Below are 15,662 nucleotides of genomic sequence, written 5' to 3'. Positions count from 1 at the left end.
ATATAATTTTCTGGAAATATGACTACTTAACTGTTTTGAGATTAGTCTATCTCCAAACAATATTTGTTGAGGTGAACTCTGTTATCTCTGATTACATGTTTTCTTTAATGATGCACTTTAGGATTTGAAGCAGAGGGAATTTTCCGCATTAATGGCAGCACAAGAATTGTGGAGAAGTACCGTACCAGTTTTGACATGCGAGGGGATGCAGACTTTTATGAAGAGGAAGATTTGATGGCAGTGGCAAGTCTACTCAAGTTATTTCTACGAGAAATTCCAGGCTCTTTGATTCCAGAGAATAAGACTCAGAGATTCATAGCCATTCAAGAAGGTATTTAAAAGACATGGATAAAATTACAAAAAATCAAACTGCTGAAAAGGAAAAAAAAAATGCATTTTTTGTTTTTGTATAGTTGTTTCTTTGGGGCTGATACCTTTGATTTCAAATTCAATCTATTGGGGCCTAATTTCTTCACTTATCTCATTAATCTGAATCAAAATGTTCAGGGAACATCTGGATTGGATTATGAGTTTTCATTTTAGGATAAAAGGGAATTTTTATGTTCTGAAATAATCATTAATGATAAATGTTGCAGACAAAAGTCACACCACCAAACCTCATAATATGTATTAATATAAAAATGTAGACATTCATTCATTCTAGGCAGACAATAAGTAATTTATGACAATAGAGCTTAATGCAATTTACAAGATGCAACAAAATTATTAGATATGAGTAATATGATTTGATTATTTTCACAGAGCATCAAAATGACCCAGCTGGTTTTATATCTGCCCTGAAGGCAGAACTCTCGGAGCTGGACGAGGTACGATATAATCTGCTGAGGTACCTGATCCGTTTCCTAGTGGTTGTGTCACAGTTTGAACGAACCAATAAAATGAGTCCCATGTCTTTAGCCATTGTCTTTGGACCAAACCTCTTCAGGTAATTCCGTTTTCTTTGAAATTAAAGAGAAAACTTTTCAAATAATGAAATACTGGTATACAATTCTTAGTGCAATGTTTGTTTATTATGATGTATTTTCTATTAAGTGTGTATTTTTACTGTGAGTTGTCCTACTGGCAATTCTTAATAAGATTCCTATTATAGTTACATTGAGTTAATTATAGCCTACTTTTTGTGATGTAATGTTGGCTTTTTTCACTGGTAATCACAGTAATTAGTGTGTAATTTTACTGTCTCTATATTAATGTCTCTGATAATGCTCTTATTTATTACATCAGATGTGGTCAGGGAATCGTGGGATTGAAAGATCAAGGGAAGATAAATCAGATTGTCTACAAATTCATCACACTGTACGATTCCCTGTTCAGAGAGGAGAATGAAATCTCTCCTTACAATGAGTGGGTAAGTGCTGTATTGTTATTGAAGGATACATATGAGTTAAAAAAGTAAAAGATTATTTTACATGCTGTGAAATCACAAATTTTTGTGGGGGTAAATTTTCGTTGTTTTTGAGGCATGAAGAGACCCATGAATTCATGTGTAAAATGTTACATACACAACTACTCAACAATTCTTCATCCACGAAATCAAATCCTCATGAACTAAGAGTTTTTCCTCAAAACACAAAAAGTTGACCCACGAAAATATGTGACTTTACAGTAATATAGATGGAAAGGTGTTTTTCAATATAATATTTTTATTTTAGATTAAACAGAAACAGAAAGGCCCACCCAGACCTCCCCCTCCCAAACTTCAAGTAGAGGAGTACAAACCAGTCCCAAAGCCAAGGAACACTGTAAGTCTGACCCAAGGTCAATCAGGTCATTGTGTCAGAGGTCAATGTACAAGGTCACAATAAAAGACACTGAAACTAGCCTGATGCACCATGCAGAATAAGGTAGGCACTCTAAGTCCTTGGTCATCAGGTCTGTTAATATTTGTTGATACACTGTACTTTATAGCCATCATTTTCTAATGTTACTCTGTCTGTGTGTCTGTAGGGAAGACTGGACGCCTATGACAGTGCCCACTACCAAGAGATGGATGACTTTGACCACAGTGAGGAATCGTCCAGTAACACCCAGGGGCGGAGTCACAGTCCACGCTGTAGTGATGATGAAATCCCAGGCAGAGCCTCACCATTTATGCTTGACAGGTAAGACTAAACAACTAAGATATAGTTTTCTCTCATATGTTTAATTTTCTGATGTGTGGTTAAGTCATTCCAGAAGTTGTGCAATGTTTAATACATCAAGTGTTTCTTAAATTGTTTATGCAATAACCAATGAAATCGTTTGAATTCTTCTGTTGAGAACAAATGATTTGCTTTGTTAACATTGATGCACAAATTATTTCTTGTTACGTGGAGCTCTTTTGTTTACACCTGGTTTATGTTTAGAACTGTAGACATGGTATAGAAGCTTTTAGCGCATTAAACAGGTGGTTTGTTTTTCTTTCAGTGACGGAGGCTACAGCATCATAGAATCTCCATTACCATCAGCAAGAACGTCAGAGTAAGTCAAAATACCCTCACTGTATACAGGACCTGCCAAACCCTGACAGGATTGGTTTTGAACATGATAAAGAAACTTACGAACAAAATCTATTTAAACTCTTCTATTTAATTTAACCAGTCCAACTTTACTTTTTTCCTAGAATTCTTTTGAAGATTGTATTAAAATATCATAAACACAGGAAGGTATAAATGTATGGTATCTGTTTTACAGAGTTGTAGAGAACATTATAGCCAAGTCTATAAAAGAGCACCTGTTTGGAGATGACATCAGTATGTGTGAGACCTTCGTTGAGGAGGAGGAGAGGTAAGGACAATACTATGAAAATATCTATATACTGTATCTATTGTAGTTTAAAGTAAAAGTTGATGTTGTTATTTATTGAATCTTGATTAAACTTTTGAAATGGATTTTTTTATAGCATTCATTTTCACAAAAAATTGAATTTATTCAGTAAAGAAAATTTGGAGAACACAATACCAGTGAAGGACCGTATTAAGCAGTTTGAGTGTGGGACAGATACCTCTGAAGCACAGAAATTCTCCAAGTCTGCGAGACAGTCTCCTCCAGGGCCAGAATCCATGGACAACTCCCTGTCAAAGGTCAGTACTTGTAGATAGGCTGTTTATAGTTTTCTTCTTTTATGTATTGGCTATTTATTTTGTCTTGTGAATAGTTTATATTTTGTATTTTGATTTTTATAGGAACAACAGAATATGAAGATGAATGGATACAAACATGAAGCAGATATAACCAGGTTAGTCTCTGAAGTAGATTTAAATCATTCTGTAAGTTCAGATACATGTATATTAGTTTTCTTGACAGTTTTAAAACAAAAGTTGAACAGCTGTTAATTGGTACATATATTCTGTATTTAGTACAAAAGAAAATGACTTCAGTGGTGTACACAGAGAGGATGACTTTGAAAGTGTGAAGAGAAATTCTGGAACCTTATCATCAGTAAGTAGAACATTTCTTTACAGTGTTTTTATGAAAAATGTTTTGCATAGTTTTGAATCATACAATTAATTTGCCATCAGGTATTAATACTCTATTGTTAATAATACAAAATAATTTGCTTTCTATCCTAACATCAGTTCAAGAAGCCTGCTGGTCCTAGAAATCGCCGTTCTCCGAGTAGACTGTCTCGTGGTAATTCTTTAGAAGAGAAAGATGGCATCCCAGATGGTAACCACCAGTCTAGGAATGATAACGCCTCCATAGAACTGGAGACCTCTTCCCTTCCCGAGAGCAGACCCAGTCAGAAGGAGCCTGTACCCAAACCCCGCGTGGCCTTCCTAGAACTTACCAACCACACAGAGAACAAAAGTTCTCCTGATGCCTCACCCAACAATGCCAGGAAGCCGTTTATTCCTCCACTAGATCTGTCTACACTTCACGAACATGTCGAAAGCTCGGGTCTGTACTTCTCATCAAACTCTTATCGAATCATGAAAATGATTCCTGTTAAACTGTTCCATTGGATTGAATCAGAAGAAAAGTGAAAGTAATTGTAACTTTGTTGTTTACAGATCCAATCCCAGCAGACAAAGGACAGTCTGTCTCTTACCAGTTAGCCAAGTCCCACATTAACGGGGGAGGTACTTCTGATGTCGTCATCTCTCCTCGCAGTAACAAACTCATCAAAAGGAAATCCAAGTAAGGGAGTTAACTCTGAGTAGACAGCATGGGATGATAGCAAAATAACAAAATTAGGTTATCATCTAAAAGCAAGTTGTTACAGGCTTAGTGCATCTTTATGAAGAAGCAGTTGTCTTTCAGATTAAGAATTTTGATATCAGCTAGAGTGGTATCTATATAGTTACTGTAGTTACTGTATGAAAAAATAAGCTTAATTTTTTTTCTCTGAAAAGAAAGTACTGAATGACATGTACATGTTTATATTGATTATGTTTTACATGTTAACATGGTATTAATTTATATAAAATCCCTATTATTAATTGTTTATAGCTGTGCTAATTATGGAATATTAGGCAAACTGTTCCTGGTCTTAGTCTACATTCATATTAGATCAATAGATTAATTTAGTGACCTTAAATTCCTTTTCTAGTGGGGATGATCTAGAAGCTCCCCCCTCTCCCAGTGCCTATCAGAGCAGTCCCCCGGCCAGGTGATATGGCACTCTACACCATGTACACTCTCACTCTTAACAGATTTCCTGCTTAATGTAGAGAAAGGGAAAAAAATAGCACAATTAGTTAACTTTTACTAATTTATTATTAATTTTCCTTGAAAGAACTCTATGTATTGGAATACAATGTATATATCTGAGCACACTATTTAAGTAATTACAAGACATATTTTGAATTTATGTTTTAAAAAGTAGTAGATTATTGTTAGTTAAATAATGTGTTTTTTCTTATAATTGACCATCAAGCAAAAACTTTGAAAGGAAAATGTGTCATTTGAGTATTTAAAAAGAATGACACAATCAATCAAACTATTTGTAAAATACCCCATTGTTCAAACTTATTGTATTGAAAGAAAGGCAGTTTTTATGCACAAAGATAAATGTGTTGTTTCATAAATCTGAATGCAATCATAGACATATACTTTTCTATAAACTTTGCATAAACATGAGTGCATTGTATTCCTAGTACAAAGGGTTTTTAATAATATTTTTTATTTGATTTTTTTTTTCTGTTTCAAAATTTGCAAATTAGCTGTTAGTTACACACATGTATCTCACACGAGCTTTTTTCATCATTTAACATTCTTGCACTCATGGCTTGAATTTCTTAACATTGTTTAGTTAACTGCTCTTCCCATAAGGTTTCTTTTTCAACTTACCAGAAAACTTTCTTCTCTGTAGTATTTCTTTTGCAACCTTACTTTATAAAGAAAGTATTACTTCTGGCTTAGTTTGTATTTCTTGTGTTGAATAAGTTATTTCTTTGTGATTCGAACTCTTGGAAGGTTTAGTTTGTGTGAAAAATACATTACAAATATTGCCTGTTCTTCTTTTTTTTTTTAAGTAAAACATTTTTGAGATTTGACACTTGCTACAATTCTTTCTCTCCTATCAAACAACAGTAACTTAATTTGTGAAGGATGGTGTACTTTTCTGTAAATTTGAATTTGAACCATTAAATTAAACTAAGATTTTGATGTTTTGCAGTGTGCCAATGAATACTGATGTAGCACCATCTCCACCCATCAATCAAGATCATTATAAACACAGGTAGGCTACACTGTAACATGATGAAGTTAAGATCAGTTTTAGAATGTAATGTATAAATCAATCTCATTAAAATAAGTTCTTTGATCTGCTCCCTATTCTTTTTAGCTCACCTGAGCCGAAACTGCTGCATAGCTTTTCTGATCACATTTTGTCAGATATTTAGGACACAATGTGTAGATGTGCATATTACCAGGAAATTCTGTAAACTTTTCACATTTTCGACTTTTCTCAAGAACAATTTCAGAAACTTGCCACAAAGTATCCTTGGGTGAAGGGGATTAAAGTTTGTTCACTGAAGGGCCACGCCCTTTCTTCAAGGGGAGATCTTGGGAATTAATGAAAATTTATATATTTTAAAAATCTTCTTCTTAAGAACCACTGTGCCAGGAAAGATGAAACATATGGATAAACATCCTCAGGTAACGTGTAGATTCAAATTTGTGTAAACTTATACACTCTAAAGTAGATTTAAATCATTCTGTAAAGTTTTACATAGATATATATAGGATTAAATTTTTAAAAATCTTTAAAACAAAAGTTGACAAAGCCATAATTCATATATTCTGTTATATGGAAGCATGCTCAAGAAAATTCAAGTTTGGTCAAATACACAGAGAGGATGAAAATGGCCGAAATGTTTTACATGGAAATATTTAGGAAAATTCTTTAAAAATCTTCTTCTCAAGAATGACAAATTTCATAATTCATCATATTTATATGGAAAATGTTTGGTAGTTTTGAATCATTTGGTTAATTTGCCATCAGGGGTATTAACAAAATGGCCGACCAATGTTTTACAAAATAATTTAGGAAAATTCTTTAAAAATCTTCTTCTCAAGAATGACAAAGCCATAATTCATCATATTTATATGGAAGCATGCTCAGGTAGTGTAGATTCAAGTTTGAAATCATGACCCCCAGGGGTAACCACCAGGCCAAAATGGCCGACCAAGGTTTTACATAGAGATATATAGGAAAGTTCTTTAAAAATCTTCTTCTCAAGAATGACAAAGCCATTATTCATCATACAGTTAATTCTCGATAAACCGCCACCTTTTGTAATTTAGAAATCATGGCGGTATAACGAATTTGGCGATGAATTGAATTTCCCATCTTCTGGAAAACAAGAAGTAGAGTTACCGTTCTTAGAAATACCTCTTAGCGTTTCTATTCTTATTATTACATGTACATGTATATAATTAAAACATATTTCTGGTTGAAAATACTTTAAGTCATTTTTTAATGTACAAATTCGCTAAAACAAAATATGCAGTTATGAAATAAAGAAAAGTACATGGGTGTGCATTTAAATCTGGAGTTCTGCTATTGAAAAAAAAATGCTTGGTCGATCGTCGTGATATATTGCCGATAGTAAGTAAAATGAATTCATGAATAAATTTATTGTTTATGGCAACACTGTTAATTAAACATTCACAATTTTTACCGTATTATTATTTTTTCAGCAAACTTTGCAATGTTTAAAGCAGAGATCATCTAAATTATATAGTTATCGGCGTACTTTAACAACGACCGCTTTCCTGGCGAAGCCGTGATAGATTATTAAATAGAAAACAAAATTATTATAACAGTCCATGTTAAAATCTCTGTTTATTTAGGTCTTGATTAATTACTTAATTGCATGTACCTTGTCTGCCTTTGCATGCTTTACAACAGGGATGGTAACCAATTAGCCGCGCTTCATGACCACACGCACCTGTGGCGGTATATCGAAATACACTTAAAAATTTTGTTTGAAAAGGGTGGCGGAACAACTTGGCGTTATAACAGAGAATTTTATATAGCAGGAAAAACGTTCTTAAATCATGGCGGTTTGCGAAAATGGCGATGAATCGATATATATAAAAATCCTATTATTAATATGGAAGCATGTTCAGGTAGTGTAGATTCAATTTGTTCAAATCATGACCCCCGGTCTTTAGCTACATTTATCCGAACAAAGTTTTACATAGAAATATATAGAAAATTCTTTAAAAATCTTTAATTCCTTTTCTAAAAAATAGCAAATCCATGATTGGTCATCCCACTACTTTTCAGATTTAAAGCCGCTAGGCCAGGTGATATGGCACTCTACAGCTCTCACTCATAATTTTAATAGATTTCGTTTTTTTTCGTAGAGAAATAATTGTCCATAAATTATTTAACTTTTGTCAAATTATATCCCCAAAGTTTTTTCTTTTAAAGATATCAAAATTCAAAAGTTAAATAATTTTTGTTATGTCACACAAAAAATAATCCTATGTTGATATCGCGTGAAATCACCTTCGAAAAATTAAATTTATCGCTTACATGTATTACTCATGAAGAACAAACCTGAGCATTTTCTCCACAACAAAGTGTACAATTCTAGCACCCGTCACTAAACTCCCTTTTTAAAAAATCTTTAAAAATATCTGATTTTCCTTTATTCTGTAAATGTGCATAATAATATAAAAATCACTATGGATTATATTCAGTTAATTTCTTAATTTTTAAAAGATATATGTGTTAGGATTCATGGAAAAAAAAATCTGAATGTAATCATTAGATATATATAAAAGTATTTTTTTCAAATTTTGCATATACAAGTGTGCATTGTATTCCAAGTTCAAAGGGTTTTTGTCAACAAGGTTTTTGGTTGATGTTTTTCAAGGATTTCTAATAAACTATTGCAAATCAATCTTACAATTAATTTTTATATATTATCTACATGTACATGCATACTTTTATTGTTCTAACACAATATGTGCCTGTTTAACATTAAGCACTTTTGACTTTACAATAAAAAGCATTGTTTAATTAGCTGCTCTTTGCTCAGGTGAATTTGCTGCCCATGGGCCTCTTGTTTATTTCATAATATAACAAAATGGTAAGCAGAATAAAGATCTAATTATACTCCCGCTCTGAAGGAGAGGGGGTATACTGTTTTACCCTTGTGTGTCTGTGTGTCCATGTGTCAATTTTTTTTGTAAAACTTTTATTTAAAACGTATTATTTCTGGCTTAGTTTGTATTTCATGTGTTGGAAGTGTAATTTCTTTGTAATTTGAGCTCTTGGAAGGATTAGTTTGTGTGAAAAATACTTTACAAATATCATCTTTTTCTCGTTTTTTGAGGTAGTAAGCTTTTCGAGTCTTGGTACATGCTACAAAATCTTTATTTTTCTCCTATCTAACATCAGTGACTAAATTTGTGAAGCATTTTGTACTTATCTTTAAATTTGAATTTAAACCATTAAATTAAGATTTTAATGTTTTGCAGTGTGCCAATGAATACTGATGTAGCACCGTCTCCACCCATCAACCAAGATCATTATAAACACAGGTAAGCTTTGTTGTAACATGATGAGGTTAAGATTTGAAGTAGAATGTACTGTATAAGTCAATCTCATTAAAATTAGTTCTTTGATATGCTCCCTATGTTTATTATATCATGACATAACAAACTGGGAAACAGTAAAGATCTAAATTTCATTTAGTTTGGGTGTAGTTGAAAGCACTTGTCTAGCCAACTTTATTCAAATTTTTGCAGCTCAGCAAATATGGAAACAGACGTAACAAGCAGAATAAAGCAGCAAAGCAAGAAACTACATGGTATGTTTAAGATAAAATATTGAATTTATTGCTAAAACAAATAGCATATACATGTATTTAAAGAATATATAATTTATCACAGATGGAAAAATTTAAATGTAATTTTCAATTGACTCTAGAAAAAATTATTGAAAGTGATTTAGAATCATTGTTTTCTACAATAGCTTTGAAGAAAAAACTGAAGCATTTTGAGGACAACTTTGAAAAGGAAAATGGATACAAGGTAAACAAATAGAAATCACATGTCAACGAAGTCTTGACAATCTTTTCAAAATCAAAATATTTATTCTGAAATTTTACAAACTTAATTTGTATTATTTTTAAGCCCTCACTAGCAGACAAAGCTAGCAAGCCCACTATCAAGAAGTGGATGAATGACATCTCAAAAGCAAAGAGAGAGATAAAGAGTAAGTCTTACTATATGTTTTTAGATTATTTAACAAAATATAGCAATGTTGGCAATACTTTGTACCATATTTAATCATTTTGCTTAGGATTAAAGGAGGAAGCTGAGATAGGAAACCGCAGTCGCCATGGGAGTGGGGCATCCTCCAGCGGAGAGCGACTAGAGCCACCAGAACTGCCGCCTACAATGGAACAAACACTGAACGTCATCCTGCTGAAACTGGGCGATAAACGACGCGACGCCAGACGCCCGGAGGATGTCGATGTAATGAACAGGAAATTTATAATTCATGTTGTTTCTTACAAGTAAAGGGTGATGGATAAGAATAAAACAGGATGAAGGCCTAAAAATTTGTACTTGACTTGTTAAAATAATTCAATTACAAGTTTGATGGTTTGATTAAAATTTTGTAACTACTTTTTCTTTAGAATAACAAAAGACAACAAATTATACAACTGTCACATCTACTGCAATTCTCAATTTGATTAATGATAACTTCTCAAAGCATCACGTTCTTAGATGATACCTTTGCTTTTCTGTTTTAAATCATGGCTTAGTGGATTTATGTCTGTGTAAACATTTAGGTATCACAGGCTTGTGCATCTCAACGTATTCTATTAAAAACTGTTAAAACAAATCATTGAATAGGACTTGGTTTTCTTTGCCAGATGATGACCACAGATCAGGTTTTAGATGAAAAGTTGGCAGTTCAGAAATCCCTGCTTCATTTTGAAAATCTTCATGGAAGACCAGTAAGTTGTAGGAATCTTAAAATTCATATCAAGTTAAAAACAAAGAAATTGTCAACAAGTCAAATATGGAGTATTTACTGTGTCTAGTCAGATGGTTCAAATTGTTTCATTTTTAGGTACAATATTTTTATGCTCAAATATTATTTCTATGCAACATTATTAATTTTTTGCTTCGATATTTTCCTTCTGCATAATTGATTTTATGCTACAATATTTTTATTTTTTGTGAATATTTAATCATAGAAAACAAGGGAGGAGAAGGATTTGATGAGACCTTTGTATGACCGATACAGGAAAATTAAGAGACTCCTGTCAAAGCCTAATTCTGTAAGTGTATCAATAAAAGTATACAGAACAGTTTCCTGATTGATGTGATGAAATAAAAATTTCTACATTATATGTGTCTTTTATTTAGCCACGAGAGAAGAATGAGCTACAAACAGTGCCAGAGGATAGACCAATAGAATTTGAGGGAGACTTCCAAAACCCATATGTAAGTTGTATAATCAATATGCTCAAATGATTGACAATAACAAGATAATTTTCCTATTTGATTTTACAACTGATTGGTGAACAATAAAAAGAATGTGCTATAAGTTTAGAATTTCAATGGGAATCATTACAGCGCCCCTCGGTGCGGATCCCCACAGCCCATTATGACGACCTTGAGGATGGCCTTGGGTCTGGTATGGGGACAATGGACGATGGACTTTGCTGTCACTAGAGACTTTTCTGTCCTCCCTGATTCCATGCGACCAGTGTCTAAGGAAGTGACAAGGAAGGAACATTCTCCTAAAGTGAAGAGGAAACTGAGTCTGCCAGAGGAAGAGGAGGAGGAGGGCAACCAGAACCAGGAGCCAAATCTCCACGAAATGTCAATGTAAGTATGACATTATCGGTCTGGCTGTTCTTGTTTGGCCTTCAGTTCTGAGAAAGTATCAGGAAATTATCCATTTGGAATTAATTGCATCTATATTTGTAATGTAGAGTAAAAGTGGTCATGCCAAGCTCTCATGGATATCAAAAGGATTGTAGATATTATTTTTGAAAAAGGTATTTACTCCAGGTGTTAAGTATGCTTACATTTTGTTTACAGACCAGAGCTTCAGGATGAGTTGATGAGGTCTAAGGGAGAGAAGAAAAGAATACGCAGGACTTTAAGAAACTTTGAAGAAGATTTCTTTCAAAAAAATGGAAGGTATGCATTTGTGTGATTTTTTAACTGAAACTGCTTTACTGTATGTATGTTTTGTTTGTGCCCTTTCACTTTCAGTTTACATATATATATTCTCAATATTCTGACCTTCAACCTTTACAGGAAGGTACAGCGAGATGATAGAGAACCATTGCAGACAGAGTACACAAGTTACAAGGTACCAATTATCATCTTATAAACAAAACAGATTCATTTAACTTCCCTCTTGTTCATGTTATCAAGTTCTGTTATAACAAATATACATATATTTCATCTTTTTGTTTAGGATTTTAATCCTACCAGGAATTTAATCTTTTTTTCCAGCAAGTAAAAGCCAAATTAAAACTGCTGGAGGCATTGTTATCAAAGCTACAGAACACAGATGAAGTCTGACTGCTCTGTCAATGAGTGGCTCATGTATGATGAGTCGATGGATGATCCCAGTGTTCATAGAAACCTTGTCAGGGAAAGAAATCGAGTTTCATCTCAGAAAACTGTATCTAGTCAAACACTGCAATGACCAAGAGTGAGTCCATGGAGAGGACGATTTGACAGAAATAGTGCTGTAACTTTGAATACAGAGGTTGCTGTATTGTTGCTTTGGTTATATTATCTTGTATGCTCAGTTTTTAATGTTCAGTCTTTTCTTAAACTGTGTATACAAATGGGTATATTGGTAATTAGATTATGTTGTTTATTATTGCTACAAGCTTTATATGCAGTACCGTCCAAAGTAATATTCACAATTTTAATAACTTTTTTTAAAAACTTGATAATGTCTTCATAAACCTAGAATCATCCAGTAACAAATCTTTAATTTATTTTCATGTATATAATCTTCTAGTCTCTGTATTTTTCTATAATCTTGTCATATTAATATAAGAATAGTACATGTAACATGAATGCTAGGCTTCAGGTCAAATGAGAAAAACAGAAAAAAATGCATTGAAACATTGAGAATGTACATGTACTCTTTATTTCTATTTTATCTTTATAGTCATTCATGGTGATGTCACTGGTGTTGAGTTATTAGATCTGGCTTTGCAGAATATTTTAAATATATACAAGCATAGTTGAATATTTTCTGCCACTTTTACCCATCATTTCAAGAAAATTTAATACTTCAAGAAAATGACCTATAATAATATATGTACATACTACCTACAAGAATATTATCTAATGCATAAACACTCACGAAAATTATCCTATACTCCAAGAATCTTGTTAAGTCAGATTTTGCTCACCTGACATTCCACCAAACGTCTCCATTTTATACAGTGTGGATGTCCTCTATGTTTTGTAAAATGTTGAGTGACCCCTCAAGGTCACTTCTGAAGTGATAATACAAATGGCATTGTGAATATGTATGATAATTATGTACGTGATGCTGTAGTACGATTTAAAGGTAGGACCAGAATGAGAGACGTTACTAAACTTACCTGTATAAATGACACAGAATGGTTTCCCGTGATAGATGTTGCCAAACCACTTCAGTTGTTAGATTGAATGTTTCTACACCATAAAGATGGCAGTGGTTTTATTATTATTTTATTTTTTTAAGATGGGGAGCATTTGAGGTTAGTTTTGTAATTTGAAGTTAGTTTTACAAGTTTACAGTGCTAAGAAAGTGCTATGTATACTATGTGATTTTCAGAAGTTGCAACATTGTTTATGAAAGAAAAAGTAAATGAGGGATATACAGTGTAGTAGTGTTTGGTTTTGTGGGGGTGGGGATTTAGTCATAAGTTTAATTCTCAATTTAGAATGCTTGTTAGAGTAAGTGTCAAAAGTATCTTAGCAAGATTCTATAAATCACATATATTTTGTTAGACTGATTTTGTGATACAATTGTAATGCCCTTGAACAAAAATTACTTGAAGTTAGAACTATTTCCCTGTCTGATTATGACTAATAATGAGGGACAGTTGTACTTAGCTATCTCAAACTCGGATGTCTCAAATACCATGGATTTGTCAAAAGTAACCAATAAGTCCCAATAACTTTTTCTTTATTTTTTTTATGCTCAATATGTTGAATACACATGTATTTCTAGTTTTCCTTGGTCCCATCAAGATATTACATGGTTTGACTCTAATGTTTTTATTTTTTTGCTAAACCTTTACAAAATTTACTGAGGATTAGAATTTGGTCTCTTTTCCATTGATATGACAGCAAAGCTATATAATGTAAATAATTTACAATTGAAATAAGAGAAATTGTGTGAATTTATTGAGAGGGAACAAAACTCTGTGTGTCTGTCAAACATCTTGACCAGGATTTTCTCTGTGAGGTATAACACACTGTTCACATTCCATTTTTGTATGGCATTGCGAGGTATTTGTATGGTAGATACTTTTGATAGACATTTACCAAGGTTTGATGACAATGTTACAACTCGGAGTTGGTTGTTGTGAATATTGTACAGATTAACATGTTCTTTTGTTAAAGTTGTTACATATATATTATGACAAAATTAAACTGTTTTAAAGTCTCCAAGTTTGATTGTCATTTATTTGAACATATCTCTACCACCACCGTACAAGCAAAACACAGTTATATTACTTGATACCTGTAAAAAAAAATCATCCTAGAATGCTAAAGAAATAGTTTTCACAATTGTAACAATCGCATATTGTTTCAAAATGGCATGTGCGCTTTCTGTGTGGACTTGAACGTCGCATTCCTTTGCGCCTGAACTCTAGATTCTTCAGATGAACGTGGGAATGGTCGACCCAATGTGTCTTTACACAGAGTCACGCCAAACCCAGGCCGATCCGGCAAGTCGATAAAACCGTCCTTGGGTAAGGGTTCGTCTGGAAATAACCCGCCAAAATATGGGACTATTTTATCAGCTTTCGGACTAAGGTTGATGAATTCTGCTAGAGGACAGTTACGAAAGGCGTACTGTAGATGGTACGAATAGATACTGGATCCATGGGGAATGACTAACACGTCATGTGCCGACGCCATGGCGACGATTCGGCGCGCTTCCGTGATTCCGCCGAGCCACGATATATCTGGTTGGAGAATGTCCACACATTTAGAATTAAGTAGTTGTTGATATCCATAGCGACTGTACTCATGTTCCGCTGTAGTCAGTAAAACTGTGGAACCACGCAAGGCTTCTCGTACTTCTTTGTAACCTTCATAGCTGTCAGGCGGCAAGAACTCTTCGATCCACTTCAATCCCAAGGGTTCAAGTTCTTTCGCTAGTTTCACAGTGTAAGGCACACTCAGTGCCATGTAACAATCCAACATGAGCGGGAAATCTGGACCTACAGTTTCACGCCATTTCTTAAATATTTCTACGTTTTTCTTTAACCCCTGGTCACCATCGGCTGGTCCATAGGCACATGGAATTTTTGCGCCAACAAATCCCAGTTGTTTTGCAATATCTGGACGAGCAGTTGTAGAATACACTGGCAGACGTTGCTTCGTTTTCCCGCCCAGTAATGCATAGACCGGTTCATTTCTTAGCTTTCCCAGCAGATCCCATAGTGCAAGGTCGACAGCACTAATGCACTGAATAGGCAAACCCTTACGTCCGTAATTGAGGGTGGCCCGGAACATTTGGTCCCACATGAGCTCCACATCTCGAGGATCCTGTCCCTCCACGAACCTGCTGAGGTGTTTCTCCACGATATAACAGCCAGGGACACCACCAATGGTCACGCCGACTCCACATGTTCCATCGTCTGCTTCCACCTCCACAACCAGAGTGCCGAGAGCGTTGATCCCCCAGGATTTCCGAGTGGAGGCATATTGCTCGTATCCAGACATGGGGTTTGCTATAGGGGTGGGGTAGCCATTAATCCAGTGAGTATCCTCCACATCATGACAGTCGGCGCCCTGGTCCTCGGGCTTTGACTCCGAGACGTAAGCTCTCACACACTTTATCCTCGGGATTTTTTTGGTTTTTCCTTCCATCGTGGCCATTTCAATGATCTCGCTTAATGTACTTTTATGCCAGTTCGGAATGAGAATCCTTTATCTTTCTGACCGTGACAGTACATATTACGGCAAAGATTTCTATGAGG

General features: G+C 34.2%; 2 protein-coding genes across 2 annotated transcripts in view; one reads left to right on the top strand and one right to left on the bottom strand.

Moving 5' to 3' along the window:
* LOC134255824 (protein FAM13B-like) overlaps nucleotides 1-14,116 on the top strand; it is a 27,180-nt gene extending 13,064 nt beyond the window's left edge. Inside the window, 26 exon segments of the mRNA XM_062738373.1 lie at nucleotides 122-331; nucleotides 763-946; nucleotides 1,246-1,369; nucleotides 1,674-1,763; nucleotides 1,969-2,123; nucleotides 2,428-2,481; nucleotides 2,695-2,787; nucleotides 2,936-3,083; nucleotides 3,186-3,238; nucleotides 3,360-3,441; nucleotides 3,579-3,900; nucleotides 4,014-4,140; nucleotides 4,553-4,612; nucleotides 5,621-5,683; nucleotides 9,211-9,272; nucleotides 9,437-9,495; nucleotides 9,598-9,679; nucleotides 9,767-9,942; nucleotides 10,347-10,430; nucleotides 10,674-10,757; nucleotides 10,846-10,923; nucleotides 11,056-11,129; nucleotides 11,131-11,310; nucleotides 11,527-11,628; nucleotides 11,749-11,803; nucleotides 11,950-14,116. Coding sequence (XP_062594357.1) covers nucleotides 122-331; nucleotides 763-946; nucleotides 1,246-1,369; nucleotides 1,674-1,763; nucleotides 1,969-2,123; nucleotides 2,428-2,481; nucleotides 2,695-2,787; nucleotides 2,936-3,083; nucleotides 3,186-3,238; nucleotides 3,360-3,441; nucleotides 3,579-3,900; nucleotides 4,014-4,140; nucleotides 4,553-4,612; nucleotides 5,621-5,683; nucleotides 9,211-9,272; nucleotides 9,437-9,495; nucleotides 9,598-9,679; nucleotides 9,767-9,942; nucleotides 10,347-10,430; nucleotides 10,674-10,757; nucleotides 10,846-10,923; nucleotides 11,056-11,129; nucleotides 11,131-11,310; nucleotides 11,527-11,628; nucleotides 11,749-11,803; nucleotides 11,950-12,018 — 2,870 coding nt within the window. The 3' untranslated portion in view covers nucleotides 12,019-14,116.
* On the bottom strand, nucleotides 14,107-15,662 carry LOC134255825 (L-rhamnonate dehydratase-like). Its single transcript, XM_062738374.1, has one exon. The coding sequence runs from the start codon at nucleotides 15,559-15,561 to the stop codon at nucleotides 14,263-14,265; it is 1,299 nt and encodes a 432-aa protein (XP_062594358.1). The 5' UTR covers nucleotides 15,562-15,662; the 3' UTR covers nucleotides 14,107-14,262.

This window comes from Saccostrea cucullata, unplaced genomic scaffold, assembly GCF_032062105.1.
Source record: "Saccostrea cucullata isolate Sc308-1 unplaced genomic scaffold, CSIRO_AGI_Scuc_v1 ctg78, whole genome shotgun sequence".
Classification (NCBI taxonomy): domain Eukaryota; kingdom Metazoa; phylum Mollusca; class Bivalvia; order Ostreida; family Ostreidae; genus Saccostrea; species Saccostrea cuccullata.
Note: the sequence above shows the minus strand (reverse complement) of the source record. Positions and strands in the feature narration are given on the sequence as shown.

Bases quoted from the DNA above. Each gene is read 5' to 3' on its own strand.
- LOC134255825 (XM_062738374.1), bottom strand. From the start codon at position 15,561: ATGGCCACGATGGAAGGAAAAACCAAAAAAATCCCGAGGATAAAGTGT.